This window comes from Festucalex cinctus, chromosome 1 (genome assembly GCF_051991245.1).
Source record: "Festucalex cinctus isolate MCC-2025b chromosome 1, RoL_Fcin_1.0, whole genome shotgun sequence".
NCBI lineage: Eukaryota > Metazoa > Chordata > Actinopteri > Syngnathiformes > Syngnathidae > Festucalex > Festucalex cinctus.
Genome location: NC_135411.1, coordinates 14,907,132 through 14,920,910, shown reverse-complemented (window position 1 = coordinate 14,920,910; position 13,779 = coordinate 14,907,132). Strand labels below are relative to the sequence as shown.

The 13,779-nt window shown below is 40.2% G+C and overlaps 3 protein-coding genes across 4 annotated transcripts in view; 2 read left to right on the top strand and 1 right to left on the bottom strand.

Moving 5' to 3' along the window:
• The window catches only part of LOC144017271 (coiled-coil domain-containing protein 13-like), a 43,667-nt gene that overhangs the window by 24,853 nt on the left and 5,035 nt on the right, over window positions 1-13,779 (top strand). The gene's annotated exons all lie outside the window — the stretch shown is intronic.
• Window positions 5,289-9,017, bottom strand: LOC144017263 (5-beta-cholestane-3-alpha,7-alpha-diol 12-alpha-hydroxylase-like). The gene is made up of 2 exons (XM_077518634.1): window positions 8,997-9,017; window positions 5,289-8,036 (listed from the first exon to the last, which is right to left on the bottom strand). The coding sequence occupies exons 1-2, from the start codon at window positions 9,000-9,002 to the stop codon at window positions 6,390-6,392; spliced, it is 1,653 nt and encodes a 550-aa protein (XP_077374760.1). The 5' UTR covers window positions 9,003-9,017; the 3' UTR covers window positions 5,289-6,389.
• Window positions 9,582-13,765, top strand: higd1a (HIG1 hypoxia inducible domain family, member 1A). Its single transcript, XM_077518765.1, has 4 exons — window positions 9,582-10,035; window positions 10,329-10,403; window positions 12,681-12,815; window positions 12,880-13,765. Exons 2-4 carry the CDS (start codon window positions 10,334-10,336, stop codon window positions 12,951-12,953), a joined length of 279 nt encoding a protein of 92 aa, XP_077374891.1. The 5' UTR covers window positions 9,582-10,035; window positions 10,329-10,333; the 3' UTR covers window positions 12,954-13,765.

Sequence of the window (13,779 nt, the reverse complement as noted above, 5' to 3'; positions counted from 1 at the left end):
GGAGGTGTTGCGGGCATGTCCCACCGACGGGAGGCCCCGGGGACGACCCAGGACACGCTGGAGAGACTATGTCTCTCGGCTGGCCTGGGAACGCCTTGGGATCCCGCCGGAGGAGCTGGTTGAAGTGGCTGGGGAGAGGGAAGTCTGGGTTTCCCTCCTAAAGCTGCTGCCCCCGCGACCCGACCTCGGATAAGCGGAAGAAGATGGATGGATGGATGGATGGTACCTAAAAAAAAAACTAAAAAAAAAATAAAATAAAAAAGACTAACTGAATTTGAAAAACTAAAGTCACGACAAATTAAAAACTAACAATGAAAAATACAATTTTTTTTATAACCATGGTGGATATACCTAAAGCAATGAAAAGCACAATTAGATTTCTTGATTGGTGGAATTGTCTTCATTCTATTTCAACATCATTGCTCTAAAAATGTCAATCCAAAATTAACATGACCATCCTTGTAAAACAGAATTGTTTATACTGCACAATGTTAGCTTAGCTATTTAGGTAGTTAATGTTGTGCAATTGCATGTTTAAACCAACCCTGGGTCATTTCTATTTGTTGTTAATGCTTCCTTTGGCCGTTTTCCAAAGGTTATTGTCAAAGGCATTTTTTCCCCAGCTGGGCGCAGAGGACGCTTTTTTGTTGTTGTTGTTGACACAAATGTAGCCTGACTCCTCTTTTTGTCAAACATTGTGTCAAAACAATAGCCACGCTTCTTTTTTGACTTGATGTGTCACCTCTTGTTGATACTGGGGCGTTACGTCCAGCTATGGAATATGGTCATCAAACTTCAATGACAAAAAGTTGTAGAACGCATGTGACAAAAATGTTTTGTGTGTGTGTGTGTGTGTGTGTGTTTTGGTGTAAACCGCATAGTGTGTACTTAATGTTAGGTTTTTTTGTCAGCAAAATAATTTGATTTGGATAATGTGTGGTTTGTGTTGCTATTTGTGTGACCAAATTGATATTATTTGACTGGTGATGTGTAGGAATGTAACGATATCCAAACATCACGATACGATATCACGATATGAAGGTCACGATACAATAATTATCACGATATTGCCCTTATTGTTACATCCCTAGTGATGTGATTTTGTAAGAAAAGGGCTTGGTTATTGATGCTGTTTGTGAACAAGTGGCTTTGATCATGTGACTGTCGGTTCGCTTTTTGTAAACAAGCGAGTTCAAATTGCTGATTCTCTGATTGACTGACTGTGGCACCGCTGAGTGAAGAACGAGTCATTAGATTAGCTCACACATGACTAGGAAGTAAGTGTTCATGTTTATGTTACATTTGTGAGTTAAATAATGTTACCTTGAAACATGGCATGTCGAGTTCATTCAAGTTTTGTGACGTAACAGATTGTTTCCTTGTCTGTTACTTCCTATCGTAAGTAGTAGATACATATCAGGACAACTCAAAGATTGAGCCGCTTCTTGGAATGTGTACGCCAAAGTCCATTTCCGTATGCAGATTACAATAGACAATGGTGTAATATAGGACAGGAAACATCTTTATGAACTTTCACCGCCTCTCAAATCGGACATCCGATGATGTCGATCACCAGTTTGAAGTTGATGAGTAAGTCAATAAACCACAGCAAAGTGTACGCTGCCTTAAATGACTCAACAAATTTTACGGTCAGCATTTAAAAAATAATCAAAGCTGCCGGTAACACGTGTTTTTGTGACTTGTATACAGACTGTCGGCGACCTGGATTGGGGCCATACCTCTGTGTGGACATCTTGTATTAATGAGTAACTGGAAAGAGTGTTGTGCGTTTACGTCAGCTGAATGCTCAGTGGAGAAGGTTACTGCAGAGCAACTAGTTGTGACTGGACGCCAAATCTTACTGGTGTCGCGTTTCTTGTCAACTATTTGCTTTGAGCTGGATTTTAGGTGACTATAGTGATGTGATTTTTGTGAACAAAAATTGTGGGGATTTTTTTGTGGGGAAAAAAACACACACGCAAGGCTTAAAATAAATAAGAAATTGCAGTTTCTTTGTCAAACAAATAGGGGAGACCGGGGCTAGTTGTATCACTTTTTATACTTTTATATATTGCTTGAAATCAATACATCATATATAAACAAAACGTATACCAGAGGAAAGACCAAAGTCTTGGGTAAATTTTTCATATTGATGTCATTTTCGTACTTTGTGTCAGTGCAGTTATAAGCCATCAAATAGAGGGAGTGACATGTTGCCCCTCCAATGGGTAAGTTGTCACACTATATGGGGTAAGATGTCACATATTTTGCAACTAATAAAACAAGGACAAAATTGTCCTTGTTCTCCTGTTTTGTTTTTTTTGTTTTGTTTTGTTTTTTGTGTTTCCAGCCATCGGAATTGTTTATCATTGATCTTGAAAATTTAGTCATTGAGAAAACTTTAACATAAAATATTATGAAATAGATTAAAGTCCTTAGGAACTGCTGGCATATAGGTCATAGCTCTCAGCCTCAAATCCCTGATTTGCTTCCCTTATACTGGAAATTTGAGTTTAAATTGAATTTTTTTTTAAATAAAGCGATTGATGGATGGTTCATTATGAAACTTAAACGAGTGCTAACATATGAGCATACTGTAGTTATAACAACTGGAAAATCAATTTTTAAACAATGAAACAAAACCTAGCAAACTAAATTCCTCACTGTTCAACTCATCATCGGAAGAACATTCTAGCATAGGTAAAAAGAGTTGCCAGAGGTGCATTTTTCATTGGCCCACTCTTTGCATATGTGACAACAAACCCCAAAATGACTGAGACAAGTTGCCCCAAACGACCATGTTGGCTAATACTTGCTCTAGTTTTAAAGTTAGCTTAAAACATAGCAGTGACTGAGACATGACAAGATGCCTGAATCTCTCCTCTTAACGAGGCCACATGATTTGCTGCTAGAATTTGTGTATGTACGACGCCTGTTTAAAAAAAATATGAAGTTGAAGATGTTTACTTTGGGTTGTGCAAAACAGATAACTGGCACTCATGCAGCTCACAATGTGCTATTCTATTCTCAGACAGTACACAACCCCTGACCATTTATAAGAAGAAAACTAGTATTCCACTTTTTCGTTGCGCCCTCTGGTGGAGGAGAAAATTGCAACGTGACAACTTACCCGTGATACAACTAGCCCGGGTCTCTCGTACATTGAAACTCAAAGCTGCAAATCAGCCAGGCGTTTATCAGATAAAAGCCAATGCTGCCATGGTACAGTAATCACTCAAAGCTAACTCGTGACGCCCCGTAACATGTTATGATTGTTCTGAATACTAAAAAAAAAAAAAAAAAAAAAAGAAAAAAAAAAAAGAAAAAAAAAAAAGATTAAGACACGGTCTTCCGTTTTCACTCACGAAAATGCACTTTTTAAATACAGGATGTACACACTTTAACTCCTTCTCAGTCTACACCTCTGGGCTTTTGTTAATGAGTGGTGGTGATTTTTTTCCTAAACCCCCACCCCAGGGTTGTTGAACCCTCCAGCCAATCGCAGAGCAGGGGGCGTGTCGCAGACGGGCCGGGCGAATTTGTCGGCTGCATGATGTCACTCCTGCAGCAACTTGACAGCACGCACTGATTATTTTTTCACTCACTCACTCACTCACTCACTCACTCACTCACTCACTCACTCACTCACTCACACAAGCTTACATGTGTGAGTGAGTGAAAAAAATGTTTAAAAATCTGTGTGTTCTGTCAAGTTGCGGCAGGAGTGACGTCATGCAGCCGACAAATTCGCCCGGCCCCGTCTGCGACACGCCCCCCGCCACCCCTCGCTCTGCGATTGGCTGGAGGGTTCAACAACAGTGTGTCCACAAAAACCTCCAGTTGTTGACAAAACAAACACAACATGGCAAAATACAGGCTGGGGGCGTGGGGGTTTAGGAAAAAATCACCACCACACATTAACAGAAGCCCACAGGTGTCAACCGAGAAGGAGTTTTAAATAGTGTGCATCCTGTATTTAAAAAGTGCATTTTCCTGAGTGAAAACGGAAGACCGTTCCTTTAAGATGGTCAGTGCTCCCGAAGTCTTGTATAGTGGTTTTGATGGTCAATGTGTTGTGCAATTCACATGATGAGTTTCTCGTCTTCTTCCTCAACGCACAAGCTGCTAATCACAGTTTGGTTATGTCCGCCAGCTTGTGACCTCATTGGCTCAACGCACGGCTGTCGCTAGGTAAATACATGACCAGTGTTGTGTTGAAACTTTTCAAAACACATTTCTGATTCAAACTCAAGGCCACTTATGATTTGATTTCCTTCCGAAACAGAACCTTGAACACAATTAGATAGTGAAACAAAACGCTATTGGAATGTCCCCGATGTGTACATTATGTATGTAAAGAACATATGGCCTTCATCTAACTGCAGATGTTGGCAGAGTCTTTAATGTGCATTGCATGTGAACTTTTTCTCAACATGGTCTCCTCCTTTTTTTTTTTAAATTTGCTTTGCAACTCGACTGGACATTTTGGACACCAAAATTCCACTCTGTATCACTTTTATAAATGTGAAATGACTCGACAAAGCGAGCGAGCGTTTATTTGGGGATAATAAAGTAGAGCGTAGAGGAAGATTAACAAGTTTGTGTCTGATTGTATTGGAATTGGGCAGATACTGAATGATAATGATACTGTTTGTGTATTGCATTGGATTTCTATTTGTTCTTGCAATTATCACACAATTATTCACCACTGCAATGAAACACAAGCAAATAGCTTTTTTTTGCCCCCATACTTTATTTTATAAAAGTGCACACTTCACACATCCTCTTGATCAAAGAATGTTGCTAAAACACAAACCAAGTGAAAAAAAACGTTACACAACATGCTAGCTTTGTCAAATGTAAGAAGAATGATATTGATATGATTACAACTTGTTTTAGTCCTAATTATTTCTAATAAATACAGTCTGTCTTGATCATTTTAAACTTCATTCCAAGGCAAATCCGTCAACTATGTTACGTAAGTGGTCCCATACTTGGCGAGAAAAAGCATCATTGTGCACACGTGCTTTTCCTCAGTGTCTTTCCAGCTGTGTACATGCTCGACTACTTTCTAGACTTGGGTGTTCTTCATTTAAAAAACAATGTATTTAAAAAAAAAATGCATGTATACATTACACTCACTTCAAGCTGTTGCACTCTTTGCAAACAAGAGTAGTGTGATTACAAGCAGATTGTTTTTCACACTAGCTATCGTCATAGTCATAGATCATAGTGAGACAAGATGGGGAATTTGTTCCTCGGCTATAAAAAATTGGTCAAGTCAAGTAGACCATCACTCATAGTAATATTTTTTATTTTGTGCGGAATACAATATAGCAGAAAATACACTTTGTCTGGAAGCTTTTTAGCCCAAGAAAAAAAATGGTACAACAAATGATTTCTTGAACGATATTTTAAATAATTATTTACTTACATTCATGAATGGAAAATTGATCTTTAATGGTTGAATGTTACAATAAGATGTCATTTGAAAAAAAAAAAATGAAGTTAGCTCACTGACTTTCATAGTCAAAGTGAGAGCACCTCACAATGTTTTTTGTGACCGGGTGGCCCAATAGATTTGGTTAGCACTACAAATAACGGTTAAAATGATGATTCAGTATACAACATTGCTTACATAAGGTGTCTTCGCTTTGATTTTCCAAAAGGAAGGCCTTGCTTAGGTCACTTAAATCCAGCATACAAAAGTCACAATAAACCACACAGCTATTTTCATTGGGAAAAGTGAATCACTAAAGTTTGTTTATGCAAACCAGATTGTGCACGCAAACAGATGTGGATGGTAATTCAGTTAGAGCTGTCAAAATGAATCGATTAATCGACAAGTAATCTATTATCAAATTAATCGACAACTATTTTAATAATAGAGTAATCGTTTGGAGCCAAATCCTCTGATTTCAACATATTAACAGTTATTGTTTACTGATTTGTTTTTACTTTGGAAAACAAGGATCGAACCAGTAATATAGTACAACATCAATCCCCCCCCCCTTTTTTTGTAGTCACTATACGAATGTGAATTACAAAATAAACACCAATCACCGGTTAATAAAGAGTCATCAGGGGGAAAACGTAATACACTTTAATACAAAATTGAAATGAATCCGATTAGTCGATTAATCAATTGAATAATCGATATATGAATCGATCCTAAAAATATTCGATAGTGACAGCACTAATTCACTAATTGGTGTAAATCAGAGCAACTGTATACTATTTACAACTAGATACTATACTTATTTCTACATGAAAAAAAATCTTGAAATGTCAGAACAGATTATGGTCATACAGTATATAACGAAAGGTAAGCTTTAAATGTGATTGCATTGCCCTTTAAATAGTCTTCATTTTGCATCTAAACTCTGCGTTTAATATCGGAGTCTGTATCGGAAGGGAACCTCTCTGACAGGCTGCATGGTCCCAAAGCCCCATCTCCGTACGTCGATGCCGGGGATCTCCATTTCCGGATCCAGCAGCTCGCACTCAAAGTAGACCAGCATGAGGAAGATGAACTGCTTGAGCTCGTTGGTGGCAAAGAAGCGGCCCGGGCAGATGGACACGCCGGCACCCCACGGCATGGTGTAGTACTTCACCTTCTTGCCGTCTTTGTAAAACTCTGTCTTCCTGCTCCCGTCGGGGTTGAGGAAGCGGTCGTATTTGAAGGCCGTCGGGTCCGGGTGGATCCCGGGGTCCATTTGCACGCTGCTGTAAGGGAAGATCGCCATCCTGTCCCCCTTGCGGACGAGGAACTCCCGGCCGTCGGCCATCTTGAACGACATGTCCTGGAGCACGGCCCTGGTGAGGAGGGGCGCGGCGCAGAGCCGTAGGGTCTCCTCCACGGCGCTGTCCAAGGCGACGGCCTTCGTCAGCATCTCGCGCGTCAGGTCCAGCAAGGGCCCGCCGCGCCTCACGTCCTGGCCTGACTCGCGGACGATCCGGTCCACCTCGGCCTTGACGGCCGCCATGGCGTCCGGGTGCTTCATGAGGTAGAGAAGCAGCCAGAAGGCGGACGGGCCCGTGTTGCCCTGCGAGGCCCACAGGAGCAGGAACATGTACCTGTCGATCATGGCCCCGTCCATGCCCATCTCCACCCGCGCCTGCTGCATATCCCAGACCCAACCGCTGATGTTGTCTTTGGTCTTCACCTTGTGAAGCGCCAGGGCGTCCCAGAAGTAGTCCATGAGCCCCCGCAGTTCCATCCTCCCCTTGGGAGGCAGGACGCCGTACGCCAGGTTGGGAAAGAGCTGGTCGTACTTGCGGAACTTGTAGAACAAGGCCTCTGATTCCACCCGGTCTTTCTCTTTGGCCTTCTCCTCGCCGTCCCCGCGCTTGGGGGACTCGTTGCCGTACAGGGACAGGTAGCCGGCCCTGAACACGATATTGTAGCAGTACATGAATAGCCCGTCTTCCGCCCAGACGCGCTCATCCTTACCGAGGTTGTGCAGCATCAGGTTCTGAAGGTTGCTCGTCATGGATTGTGTGAGGACCTCCAAGCCGTCCCCCTTCAGGTGCTTGTTGCTGGACTGCTGGAGGAGGTGATGCTCGCTGTGGGGCGACCAGTAGCCGAAGACCCTGTGCACCAGGTGCTTGGCGAACTTATTGAAGTCGAGCTTCTCCCGGCTTTCCTTGACAAACGGACCGAAGGACAAGGGGTCCTGCACGAAGGTGACGTAGAAGCCGCCGAGCTGGATGGTAAACACATCGCCGTGCTTGCTCTGCATTCTCTGCAGGAACTTCACCGTGTTCCTGCGGAACTCCAAAACGTGACCCAGCCAAGGGAAGAGACCCTTGTCCAGAGGGGGCTCACCGGGACGCCGGCGTCTGAACACCCCGAGCAGATACAATCCTCCCATCAATGCTGTGAAGAGCGCGCCAAGGATCGGCAGCACCGGCCCTCCCATGACTGATCCCTCTGACGGAACAAGCATGCTTTGGAGTGAAGGTCCACACACGGAGTATAAATGCTGTTTTGGCTCCTCCCATGTAGGTTTCAGTTTTCCCGGAACGTCAGCAGGCTGACATTTATGGAGAGTTGCAAGCAGAATGGACACTATGAACCACATTTGCTCTTAGTTAAGACTCCATCATTCATTCTTCATTTTTCTTAACTGTTGCCATCAAAGGAGGCGTTTACAAGCTCATGGAAAAATCCAGCTTTTACAGTCATCCAAGTAGAAACAGCTGTTAATTTGCTATTTATGGACTGAAACATTGTCATTTTTTCCCTGAAACGTGACACTCTGAGTCTCCCCCTTTTTTATTTTTTTATTTTTATTTTTTTTATTTTTTATTTTTTTTACTTGAAGCTGCCTCATTGCAGTAGCAATAAATAAAGTAACTTACAGTAGTCTTACAGGTCTGGAGATATTCTCATTCATCCAGGTCATGTATTTTTCAGAGCATTGAATAAACTGGACTGCTCTGTGTTACAAAATGTTTCGTCTATCTCTCATCTGGGAAGGCTTCATCAGTTCATGCGATAATACTTAGCAATATGTCATACCAGCCTGATCAGGATGCTCAAGCAGAGCAGAGAATCATAACAGTAACTTTGGAGATGTCACTTTGTAGACTACCCTGGGCATGTGGCGCCACCTAATGGGAAGCCTGCCACGATACAGGCATTCGCCAAGCCCATGTATCAGATAGCTTTTCAGTTTCATGTATTGTAGACTATTGTTTGACAGTTATTGGCTGGCACCAGTTCAGGGTGTACCCCGCCTAGTGCCCATAGCCAGCTGGGATAGGCTCCAGCACACCCCGCGACCCTTGTGAGGAGCAAGCGGTTCAGAAAATGGATGGATGGATGTTTGACAGTTTGTGTGGGGAAACACGGGTCTCCATGTGGACTCTCTAAAGTGTAACAAACTCATTACAAAAGCAAAATATCAAAATCTGTACATTGCAAAATGCATAGAATAGACTTTCTTTCTTTCTTAACTGTACAAGAGAGAGTAAATTAGTAAGTGACAAACCTGCATGGCATCAAGAAATCGTTCATTGTGCTGGTAACTGTTATAAAGTGAATATATCACTTACTGACACCATACATGTGACAAACTTGCCGGATGCCACCTTCCCATTCAATGGATGAGCCTACCCTGCCTTCACGTGCTATGGGAAAGATGGACTTTACCACTTGGACACTCCTAATTACGAGCGAGTTCTGTTGTTCATGTGCTTTTGTTGTAGAAAAAGAAAGAAAGAAAGAAAGAAAGAAAGAGAAAGAAAGAAAGAAAGAAAAACAAACACCTGGCAGCTGACATAGTCGTTGCTCGTAAAACCGAACAATTACGGGAACTAATGAGTTGTAAAGGACAGGACGTTGAATTGTTGAATCGCTACGTAATTGTGTAGATTCTAAAACAACCTGCTAGTGGACGACAGTGCCCTTAAAAGTCTAAATATTTCTTCTTATTCACGCATCCTTCTATGAGGTGCCCTCCGCCATGTTTAAACATGAAGGGGCATCCACGTGCAATTTCTACTCGATATGTGGTATTTACCATAATTTTGATACCACATGAAGGCAGCATAAAAAAAAAACACGTCGTTGTAGAGAGAAGTTGACTTTGGAATTAATAAAGGAATTTAAAAAAAATAAATACATAAAAGTTGTGAACCAAAAATAATGGGTTGCTTTCGTTTTCCTTTGAACAGTAAAAGTTGAAACCGCTTTTAATTTGGGTAGTCGAGAGTACATTCAGACATGAAATAGGTCAATTATTTGATATAATATATAGAGAAAAGACAAAAATTGATGTAAGGAAGTTTTATTGCATTTTTAACAAAGAATAGGAAGCCTGCTGTAGTTTGTCCCATTTTTACTTGTGTCCTCGAACGCACCACTATGCACGACTCCTTTGACGTCATATCTGCGTGCAATGGTGGTTACATCACGAAAACTGCCGGTCCATTTCCTTCTTCGTACGTGTGACTTGAGGACCCAGGAGATTCCGTAAGCTGGATATTTGACTCATAATTTACTCCAGTAACGTTCATATTTATTCACAGGTAAGACTGATTTTAAACAGCCTATTTTTGTAACCGCTACGAATAAATGATGCCTCTACTGCTTAAGTGATTTTTTTTTTTTTTTTTTAAACTGTCCGATAATCAAAAGCACGTGCGTTGGATGTTTCTAATAAGAGCCTGTGACAGTTTTAGGCACTTTCTTAATATTTTGACCCTGTCTAATGTCCTTCATGTGTAACCTCTGAGCTGTTCGTTAGCATGAACTTCGAAGAGCTAAAGTGCTATCTAAGCAAACTCAACTCTTCAGGATTTGTACATATTTCTATGTCCAGTTAAAATGTCTGCCTACGAGGAGAACGAGTCCAAATTGTGGAGGAAATCCAAGGAGAACCCATTTGTTCCTATGGGTGAGTACCCTCCGCCTGGCTACCTTGATTACATCACTTAACACAACAGGTCGGGCTTCTAAACTAGGTAATAATGTTCGGTTTTCATTGGCTACCTGTTTGTAATCAGCCAACATAGTTAGTTTTGATGTGCCTTTAGAATTTATTTCATTATGAGGTTACGCAACATAGTGGCTAGTGTGTCTTAATTTCTTCCTGAAGATGCAGTATCACCCCACCTCAAATACATGTCTCCCTTAGTTTGATGGCTATTATTATTATTATTATTATTATTATTATTATTATTATTATTATTATTTTAATATTCTTTTATTGACACAGTTCAACGCGAATTTACATTCAAGAACATATCTTGCATGGATACCTGACAACACATTTGTACATTTTAAGGATAGACACACATAAAATAAATAAATAAATAATACATAAAATAAAATAGACAATTCACATGAAAACAGGTAAACCATATTTGGATGTTACAAAAATGAAGTATCATAGGAAAAAAAAATTCATAGATTTGAAAATGGATTTCAGTTTCAGAAGCAAGCACACAAATCTGGGGTATGACTTGGACAATTTTTTGTTGGTGAATAAAAAAAACAGCATAAAGAATCGTAAAATTAAATAAATATTCAAAATTGTTGTCTTCTGAGTTTTGATGGCTGTTATTACCAGCATCTGTACAAAGACTGATGAGACGCATATCCTGTAGAACAGATGGCCTCTGCTAATAGCCTAATGTTATTTAGCCACATGAAAGAGTGTGTGTGTGGAGGGGGAATGAATCAAAGGCCGCACCTCTAATACATACTTCCTTTTAATGAGTGGAATAGCCTCTTCCTATGAAATGATGCCACCATGTCTCAACAGAAAACTATTGCACCACGGTACACCCAACCTGTAAAGCATGAATTTGCAAAACTGAAGTAGTGGCCAGGACAATGAGATCACAACCCAGAGCTACCTTTTTGATAAGTGATGGAGGAGTTAATACAATATTTATTAGTAGCTTAGATTTAGTACATTACTGTTTTTTGTAGCCCTTAAAAAATAAAAATAAATAAATTAATAATAATAATAATAATAATAATAATAATAACGTATCCAAAGGATGCCTGGAACTATAATATCCTATAAAGCCTTAATTAATTGCCGGGTGTGCCATTCAATAGATGATAGATAAGCAGCAAGTATCTCAAATACAGTACATCCTTGTTAACTGTAATACATTATAGTATGTTGTCTATATTACATATTATATTATTGTTTGTTGGGGAAAAAATAAGCACTACTAAAACCATTGCCTTATCCCTATTTGACTATACCCGAGTTTCAAATTTTCCATATTTCCTCAAATAGTGGCCCACGTATGGCCATCCCTTAATCATCAGTTATGCTGTCCACTCAAATACCATACCTCAAATCCTATAGATATTATTTTCTGTATTACATAATTGTGTGTAGGAGTGGGAACCTATGGGTACCTCACGATACGATATGCGATACAAGGCTCACGATAACGATTATCTCACGATATGATGATACCTTGATTATCAATATATTGGTTTGGTTGTAAATCCACGATAATCTACGATAAAACTACTCAAGACATAAACTGTTTTGTTTTTCAATGAGATAATAGTTTTTGTACCATCACTGAAAAATCTTAAAACTGGTGTCTTATATATTAATATTCCTCAGAAATTGTGTGCTTCAAAAAGTCGAATCATAAAATGTTAAAATTGAAGATATAATACACATTTTTTCATCGGAAGGTATGCAAAACTGAGTCAGTTGCTGGACAGATGAATGTCTTACACAAGTAAAAGTAAGCTCATGAGTCTTCTTTGCCTGAGGATTTCGGTCCAATACCCCACCACTCTGATGAGAGGCTCCCCCTAGGGGCCTGCCAAGTAATTGCTCAATAAGTAATGAGCAATGGAGCCATTATAGTGGCTGTATATTAACTACAAATATTGCGATACTTGCAAGGCGTATCGATAATCTCTCGGGAGACAAAGTATCACGATCTATCGCGATATTGTCATCATCACACTACTAATTGTCTGTCAAAACAAAACACTGCAACAGAACACGCCCTGGCCTCCGCAGGGCAGATGTGGCATCTATGAAGCGGAAGTTAAATGGCAAATTGCATGTTAATTTGTGAGAAAAATAAATTGCTGAATGGCCTTATCGCAAATTGATGACCAGTCATATGTGCCGTTAAGTACATAAACTATTTGCGAAAATGTTTCCATTGTCTTTTGTGCTCAGGAATAGCGGGCTGCCTTGCCATTGCGGGCTACGGACTGTGGAAGTTGAAAAGTCGCGGGAACACTAAAATGTCCGTGCACCTGATCCACACGCGTGTCGCTGCCCAAGGCTTCGTGGTGGGAGCCATGACTATTGGTACGTATGCAGCTCGAAACAAACATAGAATACATAATCTAACTGTTGTTTTGGTTTTTTTTAGGTGTCATTTATACTATGTACAGGGACTACGTTGTCAAACCACGTGAAGAACAGAGCCCAGCGCAATCAAAGTGAACATGGACTCAACTTTTATTTAACATCCCTTAATATTACCTCATGTTAAGGTTTATTTTTCTACTGACAGGTTGCACCTACAAGCAAATAAATATAACATTTGATTATCTACACAATAATATTGTATATTACCTCTTCTACACACAGTTTGCAGTTATAATGAATGCATGATTATTTGAAGACATTGTTTTAATATTGAATGGTGTGGGATTGTTATTGAATTACACTTAAAATATATTTATAAGACATGCTAGGACTGTATTGGAAAAAAAGAAATTCCCTTTGTAGTAGTTTTGTCTTGTGTATTTCATCATTAATGTACTGAAGTAGGAATTTTTATTTTTTTTGCGGGGGAACCCCCCCCCCAAAAAAAACCCAAAAACAAAACACACACCTTGCTCACACTGAAGCCCACTATGGACACCCCTTGGATTTTTCTAACCAGTAAAACACAAATGCAACAGATACATTGTCAAATTGATGTAATGTGAATCATTCATAAAGTGTTTAGGATAATATACAGTATTCATTCACTGGGTTCAATATAGGTTGCTAATCGCGGGCAAGTTCAGTATCATGTTGCATCAACTTGAGTCCAGTCATGCTTCATGAGTGGCAAATGAAGCGGTACGCATAAGGCACACTGTAACTACGGTATATTACCGGTATATAGCATGGTGTGCTGAAGCTAATATCGCACGCCTTATGTGACAAACGGCTATTTTCAATGTGTATGTACATGTAGTTTCAGTATTTGTAACGGTTGCTGCTTCCATGTCATGTCACTGAAAAATAAATGATTCAGTATTTCATGATGGACTCTGAC